This window comes from Electrophorus electricus, chromosome 5, assembly GCF_013358815.1.
Source record: "Electrophorus electricus isolate fEleEle1 chromosome 5, fEleEle1.pri, whole genome shotgun sequence".
Taxonomy (NCBI): domain Eukaryota; kingdom Metazoa; phylum Chordata; class Actinopteri; order Gymnotiformes; family Gymnotidae; genus Electrophorus; species Electrophorus electricus.
Window position 1 is genome coordinate 9,296,355 of NC_049539.1, and position 15,507 is coordinate 9,311,861.

The 15,507-nt window shown below is 41.4% G+C and overlaps 3 protein-coding genes across 3 annotated transcripts; 1 reads left to right on the top strand and 2 right to left on the bottom strand.

Annotated features, from left to right (window-relative positions):
• The first annotated feature begins 24 nt into the window (after nt 1-24).
• pdx1 (pancreatic and duodenal homeobox 1) lies at nt 25-2,643 on the top strand. The gene is made up of 2 exons (XM_027008110.2): nt 25-409; nt 2,285-2,643. Exons 1-2 carry the CDS (start codon nt 25-27, stop codon nt 2,641-2,643), a joined length of 744 nt encoding a protein of 247 aa, XP_026863911.2.
• Nucleotides 2,644-3,264: 621 nt separating this feature from the next.
• Nucleotides 3,265-4,160, bottom strand: urad (ureidoimidazoline (2-oxo-4-hydroxy-4-carboxy-5-) decarboxylase). The gene is made up of 2 exons (XM_027008109.2): nt 3,962-4,160; nt 3,265-3,876 (listed from the first exon to the last, which is right to left on the bottom strand). Exons 1-2 carry the CDS (start codon nt 4,134-4,136, stop codon nt 3,527-3,529), a joined length of 525 nt encoding a protein of 174 aa, XP_026863910.2. The 5' UTR covers nt 4,137-4,160; the 3' UTR covers nt 3,265-3,526.
• Nucleotides 4,161-7,222: 3,062 nt separating this feature from the next.
• On the bottom strand, nt 7,223-11,309 carry LOC118241355 (receptor-type tyrosine-protein kinase FLT3-like). Its single transcript, XM_035526051.1, has 9 exons — nt 11,209-11,309; nt 10,830-10,939; nt 10,221-10,361; nt 9,913-10,040; nt 9,614-9,737; nt 8,039-8,181; nt 7,781-7,911; nt 7,542-7,680; nt 7,223-7,262 (listed from the first exon to the last, which is right to left on the bottom strand). The coding sequence occupies exons 3-9, from the start codon at nt 10,304-10,306 to the stop codon at nt 7,252-7,254; spliced, it is 762 nt and encodes a 253-aa protein (XP_035381944.1). The 5' UTR covers nt 10,307-10,361; nt 10,830-10,939; nt 11,209-11,309; the 3' UTR covers nt 7,223-7,251.
• Between the last annotated feature and the right edge of the window lie 4,198 nt (nt 11,310-15,507).

The following is a 15,507-nucleotide window of genomic DNA, read 5'->3' on the forward strand; positions in this document are numbered from 1 at the left end:
CAGTATCCCCGGACTGCTTCAGGAATGAATCGGGAAGAGAATTACTACTCACCCGGCCACCTTTACAAGGACTCTTGTGTCTATCAGAGGCCCCATAACGAGGACTACAGTCAAAGCCCGCCGCCGTGCCTCTATATGGGCAGACAGGCTCAGTCCGCTTACGCTTCACCTTCCTTGGGCGCCCAGGACCAGCATACTTGTCCAGATATTACGTCTTATATGCCCGTCAGAGAAGATCTTGCAATGTCCCACCTGCACCATCCACAAGCCCAGCAACTGCCTCTACAATCCTTTGGCGCTTATGGAGATTCTCTTGACCTGTGCGCGGATCGGAACAGGTGCCATCTACCCTTCCCTTGGATGAAATCGACAAAATCTCATACGCACGCATGGAAAGGACAGTGGACAGGTAACGTGTACACTTTGGCCATTAATCTTTGCTAGTTCGCACTGAGGCATTTAAGGATGGTTGACCTATAATAACTACAGCTCTAACGTGTAAGGAAATGAATTACGTTTGATTTAATTCAGCTCTCTAAGTAGTTTAGGAAATTAGTGTTTCTTAGGGAATGGCTCTCACTGTGTTTTGGGATCAAATAAATAGACCGAATTAGTTGGCAATATAAAGTGTTTCGTTATCTTGTTACCGTGGGATTACTGAAAAATGACCCAAAAAAAACTCTAACATTGTCCCTTTTTGTTTATAAATAAAAGTCGCAAATACTAACTTTAGGCATCACCGATGCATAGGTCGAAGACAACCGTTTAGAAACCAAAGAAATAATCTGCTTTTTCTTCATCGTGGCATGATAGTAGGTTACAAAGAATTTGATTACGAAAATATGTATTTCATTCTCGTTTTTTCCCGTTTCGATCTTGGTCCTCGTATGATCTGGCTGTTCTCCTTCTGCGGTTTAGAGGATGTCACTAGTGGGAAAACTCCGATGGGGGATTAGCAGAACTCAGAAGTTTGTTTCATATGATACAGCAAACGTTTCATATGATACGTTTCATATGTTTGTTTCATATGATGCAGCAAACGAGTCTATCTGTGAACTGATTATACTGCAGACTAATAAGGGTTTCATTATAAATTCCTTGCAAAACTTAATTTCACAAACTTTACATTTAATGTCTTCCTGTATTTATGTTGACTGATACTTTTTTGTTATCATAACCTTTCCATTTTTGGTCAATCATCTTAACCTATAATTATCGACGTTATTTATACAACACAAAGGGCTTTTGTCTGAATTTACTTTAGAATTTTTATTGAACCCACCATTTTAAGGTGAACAGCTTTCGAAAGCTTAAAACAAATGTTAACATTTGTTGAAATTGTTTTAACATTATTTTACGTGCTAATACTTCACATTTGCATTGATTAAATAAGCATTGCAACGAATCTGAGTAGCCTGGGTAACCTGAAAGGTTCGGTAACGCTTTATCTTACGCTGTTGCATTAAAAGGCCTGGTCTTTTTCGAAATCGAAAGGACTACGGGAAACTGATCCTCGTCCAGGTTGCCTATTAACGGGCCTTCTCATACTCTAGTGTGTACTGTGTCGTATATTTAATTACTGAACTCTGAACAGATTTAATTGAACGCTGAACAGAATTTACTGATCCCGGTTTAGTAATCTATAACTCCTCTGGTTAACCTAGCAAGTAAAAATAGGACAAACCAAAATGACAATGAAACACAGAGTTAGCCTAAATGTACCGCACCGTAAATGTATATTTGTACCGCAGTTTAAATACCAATGAATTCTGCTTTCTTTAGGTTATCAAGCCTTTCTGGCTTTGGATACTTCTTAATGAAACCAGAACGATTGCTGTGCATATCTTTTTTTTTTTTGTCTCGACTTGACCAGATTAGTAAAACTGAACTGAGTCGACCTATTAGAAAATAGTTCCAGTTTAACATATTCAACTTTTAAGATAATTAGACCCCCTAATATTTTAGGATAAAATAATAAATTACACCACTCAGGAATGTGTAACAGACGTTCTTTTAATAGGCGTCTTGTTTTAAGAACTTAAGCGTGCTTAATACTCGATCTGTTTGCTGATTTCTTTCTCAAACACACCAGATTCAATTAATCAATTAATTACAAGTCTTAGAAGAATTGTTACAAAAATCATCAACCTGCTGGACTCCAGTAAGGCTCATGACGTCCAAAGGACTGGGGGGCGCTCCAATCCTTCAGACGTCATGGGCCTTACTAGTTTGTTTTTAAATATTTTGCAGTTAAAGTAACTGGGACTCTCTACTGGCTTGGCAGGTCCGTATATGGTAGAGGCCGAAGAGAACAAGCGCACGCGGACAGCATACACCCGCGCACAGCTGCTCGAGCTGGAAAAGGAGTTCCTTTTCAATAAATACATCTCGCGTCCACGGCGCGTGGAACTTGCGCTCACCCTCAGCCTCACCGAGAGGCATATCAAGATCTGGTTCCAGAATCGTCGCATGAAGTGGAAGAAGGAAGAGGACAAGAGAAGGGCCAGAGGGATAGATCCAGAGCAAGACTCGTCTATTACCTCCGGGGATCTCAAGGACGAAACGTGTGCGCAAGGGACTCCAGCGGGACCACCGTCACCCTTGCGATCTCATATGCCTTCAGCTCCGCGAGATCCTTCTTAAACACTTAAACCGAAACATGCACTCGAAGCATCGTTGACAGCAGCATAGATCATTTTATGTGCTGCGAACAGAGGCCTCCTGGACGACGGACACGGAGTAAGCTAGGACCACGTTAGGTACCTGTACTGACTGGCATTAGCAAGTGAAATGGTGTGACAAAGCTACACTTTAGTCAACAGAGGGCAGCATAAGTTTAAATATTTGGCCTACTGTGTTCAAGGAGATCCCTGAAAGTCAATACAAGTGAATTTGCGCAAGTGACATGTAGTGTAATCAAAATTCAGCACTTTTCTTTCTCTACCACAAAATTTGCGGGACGAAGATTAAACAATTTTATTCTTGAGCCGTTACTTTAGTAGACGTAATATTAAACACCACAGGTAATATTAAACACGTAAATACCACAGGAATAACTATTTGACTATTTGGTGAGGTACGCCAATAATGTTATTCGCAACTTTCGAGAAGTAGTTTGAACGTGGATTATGAGAATAAACATGCATCATAAAGTATAGACTTCCACATGCATTTTCCTTTGTTGTAGGTAAAAGCACGATTCGTAAAATAAATGAGTGAACCAACCAACTGTTATGTGATATTTTAATTAGTTGTGAGAGGAAAAACAGTTTTCATTAGGCATATACACGACGGGCAAAAAACGTCTTGTTTGATACCTAAGAGATAAGACAACTTTCAGACATAAATTTACTATTGCTTTGCATCTTTTTATGAGGTTTTACGCATCATATGAGTTTATTTTGCTTGGCTACTACAGTCAGGATATTGCGGACGATACTGTGAAATCAAAAGCAAGCACACAGAACGGAAAAGCTCCGTTCATGATTTCGCCTGACATTGTCCAACCAAATGAGTTCACCTGCGCTCAGAGCTTGTTTGGAACGTCAGACAGCACAATGTAGCGTATTCGCAAGTGACAAATCTTTTTCACTTCTTCGATGGCCCTTTTTGTTTCCGTCGGACGCGAGTTTTCAAGGCGTTCGACCAGCTGACGCATAATGGCAGCTTTACTGTTCATCCGTGCGCAGATGACAAACGGAAAGCCAAAACGCTCCTTGTACGCGGAGTTCAGGCGAGTCAAGCGCGACAGCTCTGCGTGCTCCAGCGTGGTCATGCCGGCTTCACGCTGCTCTTCTTGCGAGTCACGCGTCAGCGTCCCACTCAGGTGGTCCCTGCCAGCAAGATCGGGATGACACCTGAGAATGCCCTCTTTACCTGCACGCATGTTTTCAACAATTATTATTTTAGTATCTTAAAATTTGATAATAAAAAAAAAATCTATGTGTAGAAATAGGCTTACCTGATTGGGACAGACTGTCGATAAAATCTGATATGTGAGCCTCTATTTCAGCGAGACTTGAGAACGGACGGTGTGTCCATATTGCCGCCGGAATAAGGGGACATTTCTCAACCACATTACCAAATATTTCCAAAAATTCCTCGTATGTGAGAACGTTTACAGCACATATGTCCATAGTATCATGCAGTATTGGTAATGTCAGAACACAGGATATTCAAATCGAGGTCGATGACCGCTGAAGCACACTCGTGTAAACATCACGGCTGAGACTTTCCCCAATGAGTCCATGAGTCACGACCGCTAAAACTGTTTCATGAGAGGTATAACTTTGTTACGCTTTAATTTAATTGGGACGCAACACATTGCAATTGTATGTATTTCCAGTCTTCAGTTGTTGTTTTTTGTTGTTGTTGTTGTTGTTTTTTTAATGTTCGAAATTATTACTTAGAAAAGGACAGTAACAGTAAAGCCCTAATGATTACTGGAGACACTACTTCCAAATACAAAAACAGTTAACAGAAGTGAAGCAGATTAAGTTATCTCAGGAGTCCTCAATAGTACTAGCATAGGCTGCATTTAAAGCATAAAATATATTAAATGATTAAAATAGGAAAATAAAACAAATAAAACAAGGACAACATAAAACATAACCGCACGTAACAACCATCAGCGTCTAGGCATTAGGCGCCAGAATTGGACATACTAGCAGATAAAATTCAAGCACTAGCTATAGGTAACAATCGGCATTTATTTAGGCTGTTTATTTACTGCCTCAGAGGATAATGCTTTATCAGCATTCACCAAAAGGACGTAAAGTGGACTAATCCTCCTGTTAGATCCGCATATGGAAATGTTGTAAAATTGAGCATAATGGTTATGTAATGTTAAGCTCCTCTAAGAGCAATGATTTAGGTTCTCCGTTAGAGACAGAGTTGCCATTTCCGCGGTTTTCTCGTGTACTTGGGCTATTTTGAAAATGCAGTCGCGCTTAAATAATTCGAGGCGGCGGGTTGCGGGCTGTTTTGGGGCTACTTTCATAATTTCATGACTGTAAAGGGGAGAGGACATTAGTAGCATGTGGGAGTGGAGTGAGAGAATAAGAGAAAGACGTAGAACGTGAGAAGAAAGAATTTAGAAAGTATTTAGTTAAGCGAAGTGAACTTAGGTAACGTTATTTTCCTAGCCTAACCAGCAATTCTGGGAAAACGGAGAAAAAAGTATTGCAAGGAGTGGAAGAAAGAAAGGGGTTTCATGGATCGGACCCGAAAGTATCCAAATTATGTTAAAAAAGCATGCAGATACCGTAAATCAGAACTAAGCGCACATCACAGTGACTTTGTTGCACATAACAGGAACGTCATTCTCAAATGCCAGAACTCTATTTGACACAAGCGTTCCTTTACTAGAAAGAATGTTTCCGTAAAGGAGGCAGCGTGGCAGTTTGCTGCTCATATTGCTTGTAATTCATGCTTCTTAACTGTTCATCATTTGTGATGTAGTGGAAGAAATTTCAAAGTGATAAGTTTACATAGAACCAAATGCACAAAGCGAATCAATTCAGTGATGGGGCCTGTAAAAACAGTAAGTACACATTAGGTAATACTTGTTATTATAACTGTGCAAATCTGGGGTGTTGCAATGTTAAGGGCTCAGTACTGATTTAGTTCTCTGAAGTATCCTGGCTTTTGGAGCTTTGGACTAGTTTCAGCTTCTATTGACTAGGTTTTCAGTTTCAACATTTATGCAATTTACCTTAAATGTATGCGGGGAACTCAGTGGTCCACTTAATTGGGTTTTGCTAAAGACAAGAAATAAAGAAGAATTTTATCCTCACGACTGTTATCATGAGTTATGGACCAAAACATAAAACACTAGACTGACTTTTGGTGAAAGTTGCATGCTGCCTCTCTTTATCAAGTTTCATTACGATCACAGCCTGTCAGAAGACAAATACATCTGGCTGATGGCATCTATGTTTAGCCCCTTGACTAATCCATTGATCAACAGAGAGGTTAACACTGATCCACTACACCAACACAGATGCAATGTGACAAATTTTGAATTTGACTGTACTCAGTTAATGAGATATTATAGCACCCCCTATTGGCCAATGTAAGTCATTCTGCTTAACCAGGTGAAGTTTACTAATGACTGTAAGGTGTATTTATACATTGTAGATGATTAGGCCAAATAAGACACACTGTGCCTTTGATTGGCAAGTGACACCCATACCCATATTGGTTGTAGATTTTAGAATGTTGTTCGGTTAAGCTGTAGAGCCAACTTTGTTGATTTATTTCTGCTCACACTTATGCAGACCAGACAAATGGCTTAGTGCTAGTTCACACAATAAAAAGTTTAGAAAGTTTAACATATTACACAAATGACCAAAATTTCTCCTGACAGAAGCCAATGTATGGGATTAATTTTAATTCAAACTGGACAATTTCTGATTTCCATGGGCCTTCCAGTTACCTTCATAGTAAATTCTACATGGATTTCATCATATATAGTGCATTTACAATCAAAATCTTTAAATCTAATTTAAAGAAAGATATATTAATTAAAGAAATTACAATCAAAATTAAAACAAAACACCATTTTGCAGAGTCAATTAAATCCATGACTTCCTGTTTCCCTGAGGTATAAATACGATGTGACATGCAAGACAAACATTTAATACTTATCCATCAAATGCATACTGGATAATTACAGGCATTTACATCCTGGGATGACCAAATCTTCAATGCAAAGGTTACACAATCAAATCCACTCTGTAGCAAATGATCACCCACAAGAGCCTTTACCAGTAACAGATCCCACAACAACAACAGGCATATTACACCCGAGTCACTATTAAGAATGAATATTTATACAGAGAAATAAGGCTGTTGAGAATATGCAGGCCAAAGAATTTATTACAAGAGTTGCACATGTGTGTTGTTACAAGCATTCTTCATTTTGCATTAGTGCAAAATGGGGTGGGGGGACACGGTACTTTCTTGCAGGTGTCAGCTGACTACCTGAATATACTGAACGACCAGGTTATTCCATCAATGGATTTTTTCTTCCCTGATGGCACGGGCACATTCCAAGATGACAATGCCAGAATTCACCGGGCTCGAATTGTAAAAGAGTGGTTCAAGGAGCATGAGACATCATTTTCACACATGGATTGGCCACCACAGAGTCCAGACCTGAACCCCATTGAGAACCCTTGGGATGTGCTGGAGAAGACTTTTCGCAGTGGTCCAAATCTGCCATCATCAATACAAGATCTTGGGGAAACATTAATGCAACTCTGGACAGAAATAAATCTTGTGACATTGCAGAAGCTTGTGGAAACGATGCCACAGCGAACGTGTGCCGTAATCAAAGCTAAATGCAGTCCAATGAAAATGTTTATTTTTTTGGCCAGGCAGTGTATAAGCCAATACATAATTCACAAAACCTCAATACACAGATTCAGACAAAGAAAACATCCATTTGAAAGTTATAAAACTGTCCATATAAGACAAATTTAAATGTATTTATTATTTTTAAAGAACAACTAGCTCAAAGTTAATAGCAGTTTACTTACCAAGCACCTGAACCTGGGTAGCCTTTTTTTGACCTTTCTTACTCTTGCAAATATACTCTCCACTGTCACTCACACTAACAGAGTTGATGGAATAAAACTCCATCAAATAGCTATAATGCACCATTTTTACTCCTTTGAGCTAAATTTGGGGCAGACAAAAACACAAAAGTAATAAAGCAATATCAGTGATACATGGCCATAATTACACTTGTATTTACAGCATTTGTAATTTACAGTACCTCGGTGAAGTTGTTGTAGTACCACTTCAGCTGATCGTCTCTGTCATTTATTGCACATCGGAGCACGAGAGATTGTCCCTGACGCAGCAGAATCCTGTGAGCTTCGATCTCTATCATGGGTGCTTGAAGCACTAAAACATGACAGAAAAAAAAACATTCCAAAATGGATCATCTGGCACCTGCATTTATCACATCTGTGGGCACTCAGAGTTTTTTTTAACTTATTACAGATTACAAACAATAGAATGCTTATCTTACAATAGTGGTAAATCTGGGAGCATTCCTCTCCCTCTGAGTTTGTAGCACAGCACTTTGTGTTTGAAAATGCGTCAGCGTAACAGTCCAGTTTGCTCGCTGACATCTCTTTTTCTTCCGTGTTCTCCTCCTGTATATAGTTATTTCTAGAGATGGACATCATAGTGACATGGCAGAGTATAAATATATATGACCAAGTAGATGTAGTAAGAATCACACCATTGTCCAATCACCATCCAAAAAAAAAAGAACACAGGATTTTTGTTCATCCTGGAATAAGGTTAGCTACTCTGATCCAGTCAAACTGCCAGCCAAGCTCAGAACCAGCGAGTCCCAGCAAGCTCAGAAAGAGGGACTCCAAGCAAGCTCAGAACCAGTGACTCCCACCAAGCTCAGAACCAGTGAGTCCCAGCAAGCTCAGAAACAGGGACTCCAAGCAAGCTCAGAACCAGTGACTCCCACCAAGCTCAGAACCAGTGAGTCCCACCAAGCTCAGAAACAGTGACTCCATCCAAGCTCAGAATTATTATGACTCACAACCAATTTTACATACTGACGGAGACCTATCTTTATTCAAGTTATAACTTTACTGACAGGAGAATCCCACACACCCCTCGATTCTCAGACTGCCCCACCCAGGAGGCCACCCCTGGAATACACTGGCACTCTCGATCAAACCTGAATTCAATTAAAATTAAAATTACCTGAATTTTAACCCATCCCACCTGTTCCTGTTGCCAACCTAAAGCTCCATAACGAGCATGTTTCCTGCCTGCTTGCCGCCCTGTGTACTGACCTGTGCTTCCCTTCCAGACCTCGTCCTCAGCCTAATTTTCGGATACCTCCCAGACTCAGCCTTCCTGTTTTGACCCTGGATCACAACGACCTGGAGAAAATCCCCATACTCTGGACAATCTGCCAGAAGCCCACTGTTTATCTGATTCGCACCCAGTGCATTGGTAGCCTAACTGTCTTAAAAATAAAACTTCTCGCAATTGGATCCTTTTGTGTCTTGGGTACATGCTATCGTACTTGCCTGAGTACTTGCACATACCATCTAAATCTGCACCAAAATTATACAAACTAGACAATGAAGGTGGATATGAGTGATGAGTCTATTCATCCTAGTAACTTTATACATAAAAGACAACAGCTCAGAGTTTGGAAAATGATGAAAAATTTGAACATCAGAATCACAAAATTAATTTTGCTACGTTTTCCACTGTTAAAGTCAACCATACAACAACATATACATAAATGCATATTAAAATAGAAACCATTGCAGGATAACTTGATAAGAAAAATAATGCTCAAGACATTTTAAAATTACCCATTTCAATATAGAAAAAAGTCAAATGAAATGTAACGGTTCATGTTCATTTTTAGAATTAGTTTTCTTACATAATGTCTCTGTGGCACTCCCTGCCTCCATTTCCCATCACTCTCCTGCTCTCAACCCACCAGTCACTCCATCCAATGCCAGCAATTATGGCCAACTCCTGTATTCTGCCTCCACTGATTACTGAGGTGATTTAATGTGTTCCCTATTGTGTTTGCATCATCAAGCTTTCAGCTTACCTCATAGGTCCTTTATTGTTATACCACTTTATTGTTGGCTTGGGATGCCCTTCAGAAACACATCTCAGACTAGCGGCATTGTATTGTTCTGCAATGACTTTCAGCTGTGGAAATGATGGCCTCGCTACAGATTAGAAAAATCTCATATCAGACAAAAAGTACAATGACTGAAAATTTGATTTTTTTTTTTGTTAGGACATTTTAGTGTACATTAAGGGACTGTACATGAATCTGCTGTATATGGCTGTGAGACTTTCCTATGAAGGCATGAAAAAGGCCAAAGAAGACACATGACTCACTTTTTGGTGAGTATACATGGACTGAGATGTTTACAAAATAGTTAGATTTGCCACTGTCACAGACTGCAGTATGAACTCCATCCATGTCTGGTTTAAAGGTTTGGAACGGGAGCACACTGGCTGTCTCTCTGTGGAAAGAATATAAACATAGCAGATGTCACTGTCATACTACACAAATGAGTAACTAATTAATCAATTACACCCATAGAAGAGAAATTTTTTAAAAATCAGTAATAACCTGGAATCCAGAGAATTAGAGCGGAATTAATTCCAACCTTCTAACACACACTAACACTATGTGCACATACCGATTTTTCCATAAGCACTGTGTATAATTCCCTAAATTGTTTTCTGAAGATGCAGAAAGAATTTTAACTATGTTCAGCTTGGACATCCAACTTAAATGTCTTTCCTTGTAGGTCTGGCCCAGTCAATCTGCATATCACAGTCTGGAGAGAAATAATGCATATGATTGTGTATATTTATTTATACATAAAATTTACATATACATTTGCATAAGATGTAATTATTTAAAATGTCACTGAGAACTCAAGAAGGTATTGTAATTTAAAGGTAACTGCAGAGAGCACCATACTTCTGCATTTTCTGTTTAAATATCAGTTCTGCTTTTATTTTTGGTCCTCTATTGTTACTTCACTTAAACTGTATTGCATTTCATGATAGTAAGAACCATATGGACAGAAATTTCCCCCTGGAAGCTAAGCTTACAAAATCCCTTTTTATTTTTGTTTGTGTGTTTGTTTTGCTTTGTTTGTGGCTCCTTGCAACCATTCTGCTCTGTTCAGCTATATCAACATATACTTAATCAAGATCGAGCATACCCTAACACAACATACACACAGGTGAGTAAAATCTTGGAGAAAATGTATGTAATTACTAAACAAATAAGAACTTACAGTTTAATTGGAGTCGCAGGGCAGGTGATCCAGGCTTTCGTTTCGCATGTCCCCGTGGTGCAGTCCGATACTGTAATCAAGCGCTCCCCAGTGCAGTAGGAGAACCACTTCTGTGCAAAAACATCACAAAACCGAATTATGCAAAGATGAAAAAAAGGAAAAAAAAAATAAAAAATCTAAAACTAAACAAAAGGCAATAATTCATATTTAATATTTGACATGAACTACAATAGCAATAATATAGTAGTAATAAGTAGAAGAACAATGACGATAATAATATATGGAACGTTTGAACTTTACGATTGGCAAGAAGTTGTATTTTTTTCGTAGTTAAGCAAATTATAAAATTAATCAGGTTATATGTATTTAAGTTACTTACCCACTAAAATCGGGTTTTTTCGTAACGGCATGATTTGAACGCAGCGCTCAGCCACCAAATGGGATGGAGTGAAAACGAAGGTCCAAGGACTATAAGTATAATGACGTCGAGAGAGAGAGAGAGAGAGAGAGAGAGAGAGAGAGAGAGAGAGAGAGAGAGAGAGAGAGAGAGAGAGAGAGAGAGAGAGAGAGAGAGAGAGAGAGAGAGAGACCGACCGACCGACCGACCGACCGACCGACCGACCGACCGACCGTGGTGCAGTCCGATACTGTAATCAAGCGCTCACGTATTATACGCTTCCCGTATTCTTGTGGGTTTCCCTCATTCTCCAGCTCAGTTTTCTCTCTGAGGAGCGTCCTCGAAGTTTAGTCACCGCTGCTCCGCGTGGTGCCTCTCGCTGATCCTGCCGACTACGCCAATTTCTGTTGTGCAATTTTGAACTGCATGCGCTGCATGTGAGACCGAATATAAAGATTTTTGTTTAGCTGAGAGCTGCACCACTCCCGCAGCCCACTCGCAATCCCATGCTATCTCAGCTGTGATAATCAAACTGTCACTGCCCCCTAAATCAAATTTCTGTTCAAAATCAACATCAGATCCCTCATGGACCTTCATTGTACAGTGAATAGAGTCACTTTGTTTAACTGTTAACGCGCCAGCACAACGTGCAGCGGGCCCCGGAGAAGTGGGGGCATGGGAAGCTCATCTGAGAAACAGGTTCCTTATGAACATGAGAAAGGACATTAGTGACCTTATCAGAAAAAACTGCATCGGCTACAGTAGAGCCCCTTTGTCGACTATTGAAGAACACGCCAAGCATCATGAAACCATCCTGGGTAAGAAGGACACTAGACGGGAGCGCCAGCGCGCCGACACCACTCATCAGGCGATGCTGACCATGCTCCAGACAGTAGGGGACAGAGGAAGAGTTCGTGGACGTGGAAGAGGACGTGGACGCGGACGAGGGAGAGGAAGAGGCCGAGGAAAGGGACTTGAAGGGAAAGAGTGCTACAATTGTGGGAAGTTTGGCCACTTTGCAAAAGACTGTCCTGAGGGGGAGAATGAAGATTTCGGTGATTTTGATCCTACAATTAAGGAACCCAAGCTAGACTGACGGGCGATGGAGAGGCAGGACGGCGATGGACCACTGAGAGAAGACGACAAAAGGGAAGTAACCAATTTAAATTACCAACTATTACAGCAGATTAGTAAGGGGTCAAGAGGCCTCCCCAAGGTGATTGTGAACGTAGAGGGAAAAAATGTTAAGTTTTTGGTTGACAGTGGTGCCACCCACTCGGTGTTAAAAGAAGGTTTAATAGAATGTAGAATGAGACCAGGATATGGGATAACAGTAATTGGAGTGGGAGGTCATCCCATTGATGAAAGGATGTCCGAGCCTCTCCAATGTAGTTTAGGAAACAGCCAATTCAAACACAGCTTTTTGGTGTCAGAAACCTGTCCAATTCATTTGTTAGCTAGAGATTTAATGTGTAAACTTGGGTGCACAATTAGCAGCAACCCAGAGGGGTTATTTGTTATGTGGGAAACACCTACACAGGGAGTCCAGCTAGAGGCAGGAGTCCCTTTGTACGTGTATGAATTGCAGTGCACTGCTGGGGAAGTACTAACACATTTTATGACTGAAGTTACTAACACGCTACCCGGTGAACTGACAGTTAAACAAAGTGACTCTATTCACTGTACAATGAAGGTCCATGAGGGATCTGATGTTGATTTTGAACAGAAATTTGATTTAGGGGGCAGTGACAGTTTGATTATCACAGCTGAGATAGCATGGGATTGCGAGTGGGCTGCGGGAGTGGTGCAGCTCTCAGCTAAACAAAAATCTTTATATTCGGTCTCACATGCAGCGCCTCATGTGTCGCTGGCTAGCGCACATGCTGACCCAGACTGGCAGAGAGTAGGGTTATGGACAAAATGCGTGTTGAGCGCAACTGATTGGATAAAAGAACCCCAGTGTGAAATTATGTACAGCTCGAGCATAAGAGCGTAGAAAATGTCAGCCCAGTATAGGTTAAATTGCAAAAAGGGGGTCGAGCTCGTGAGTCCAAACATGGTAATTATGGCAGCCTCTGTTACCCTCTCAGAGGAAGAGGAAGAGGAACTGAAAACAGTTCCTGCAGGGTTATGGGCACAGGGAAAAAATGATGTGGGCTTAATAAAAGGATGTGAGCCTGTCCACATCACCCCAAAATCTGATTATAGACCACACCAGCACCAATATCCTCTGAAACCAGAGGCAGCGGAGGGTATTAGGCCGGTGTTCCAATCATTAAAACAAGCAGGAGTAATTGTGCCATGCCCAGATTCACCGGTACGTACTCCAATCTTCCCAGTTAAGAAACCAGGGAGAGATGAATGGAGATTTGTGCAGGATTTGCAGGCTGTCAACGCAGCAGTACACCCTAGAGCCCCAGAAGTTCCAAACCCGCACACCATTCTCTCTCAGATCCCACCAGATAGCAAGTGGTTCAGTGTAGTTGATTTGGCCAATGCTTTCTTTAGTGTACCTGTGCACAAGGATAGTCAATTTTGGTTTGCTTTCACTTTTGAAGGAAAGCCATACACATTTACGAGACAATACGTGTCAGGGGTATTGTGAATCACCAACCATTTACAATGCCGCCTTACACCGAAGCCTAGAAGCTTTAGAGCTCCCCGACGGAACAGCCTTGCTGCAGTATGTTGACGATCTTTTGATTTGTGGAAAAACATGAGAAGCGTGTAAACAAGCCACAGTGGCACTGCTACATCATTTAGCAGGGGAAGGCCATAAGGCATCCAAATCCAAATTAGTTTTGTAAGCAGTAAGTGCATTTTTTAGGACACGACATCACTGAACAAACGCGCATGCTGACTAAAGACCGAGTGAATGCTATTTTGACCATACCAAAGCCCACGACGAAAAAACAGCTGCTGTCCTTTTTAGGCGTGTTCCTATTGTAGAACGTTCATACCATCTTATGCAGAGCATGAGGGGCCACTCAGGAATATAATACCGACCAAGGGGTCAAATGCTTTTCAGTTAGAATGGACGCCAGAAGCCGAAGCGGCCTTTACAGCACTGAAGCAATTACTACAGGTCATGCCCGCCCTAGGCATTCCAGATCCCAATAAACCATTTGAGCAGACAGTAGATGTGAAAGGACAATACATGACGAGTGTATTGACGCAGAAACACAGGGACAAACAGAGGCCAGTAGCCTACTTCTCAGGAAAGTTGGATGCAGTTGCAGCAGGCCTGCCATTGTGCATAAGAGCAGTAGCCGCAGCAGAGAGGGCTCTAGTAGCGTCCAGAGATATAGTAGGGTATGCCAATCTAACCCTACACGTTCCCCATGCAGTATCACGAATATTACAGGACCAAATGGTAGCGCATTTATCCACTCAGCAGTGGCTCAGATACCACACAGCCTTATTAGACATGCCAAACGTGACTGTGAAACAATGCACAACTTTAAATCCCTCCACTCTATTGCCTACAGAGGAGGAGGAAGAGCCCCATGACTGCCAACAAGTGTTAGAAATTGCAACATCTCCCAGAATAGATTTAAAGGAGGAACCGATACTTGCACAGGATAAGACCGTGAATGTCTGGACCGATTCCCGGTATGCTTGGGGAGTGGCACATGACTTTGGGGCCATTTGGAGACATCGCAACTTTCTCACCAGCTCAGGACCAAGGTTAAGAACCACCGCTTAGTAGCTGAGCTGTTGGAAGCAATCCAATTACCAAAGGAAGTAGCAATCATAAAGTGCGCTGCACACACAAAGGCAGATGACACTGTGTCAAAAGGGAATGCCTATGCGGATAAAGTAGCTCGACTCACAGCGTTACAACCGCTCAAATCACAAATGGCACAAACAGACACTGAAACCAGAATAACTACCAAAGACATACAAAAACAAGCCACCCCACAAGACTGCACGAAATGGAAAAAAGGGAGATGTAAACAAACAGGAGGAATATGGGTACACCCGGATATGAACAAACCATGTCTCCCCACGGCTTATATGAAGGGACTAATTGAGATTGCTCATGGGAGGAGTCACATGAGCAAAGGGGGGATAGTGGAGAGTATAACGAGACATTGGTATGCACCGGGAATAAACACACATACCCAAAATTTTTGTTCCCGATGCCTGGTATGTGCACAAAATACACCACACGGAGACAATCATACCAAACACGCACCCGCCGGACACCCGCCGCCCAGTGAGCCATTTCAACATTGGCAAATAGATTTTGTAGAACTAACACCAGCCGAAGGGAAGAGG

Excerpts from the sequence above, each read along its gene's own strand:
- pdx1 (XM_027008110.2), top strand. The coding sequence starts at position 25 with ATGAATCGGGAAGAGAATTACTACTCACCCGGCCACCTTTACAAGGAC. Across the intron at positions 410-2,284 it reads ATGGAAAGGACAGTGGACAG|GTCCGTATATGGTAGAGGCC; the intron begins GTAACGTGTACA and ends CTGGCTTGGCAG.
- LOC118241355 (XM_035526051.1), bottom strand. The coding sequence starts at position 10,306 with ATGTCCAAGCTGAACATAGTTAAAATTCTTTCTGCATCTTCAGAAAAC. Across the intron at positions 10,041-10,220 it reads CAGTGCTTATGGAAAAATCG|AGAGACAGCCAGTGTGCTCC; the intron begins GTATGTGCACAT and ends TTCTTTCCACAG. Across the intron at positions 8,182-9,613 it reads AACAATAAAGGACCTATGAG|AAATAACTATATACAGGAGG; the intron begins GTAAGCTGAAAG and ends GTCCATCTCTAG.
- urad (XM_027008109.2), bottom strand. The coding sequence starts at position 4,136 with ATGGACATATGTGCTGTAAACGTTCTCACATACGAGGAATTTTTGGAA. Across the intron at positions 3,877-3,961 it reads CGACAGTCTGTCCCAATCAG|GTAAAGAGGGCATTCTCAGG; the intron begins GTAAGCCTATTT and ends ACATGCGTGCAG.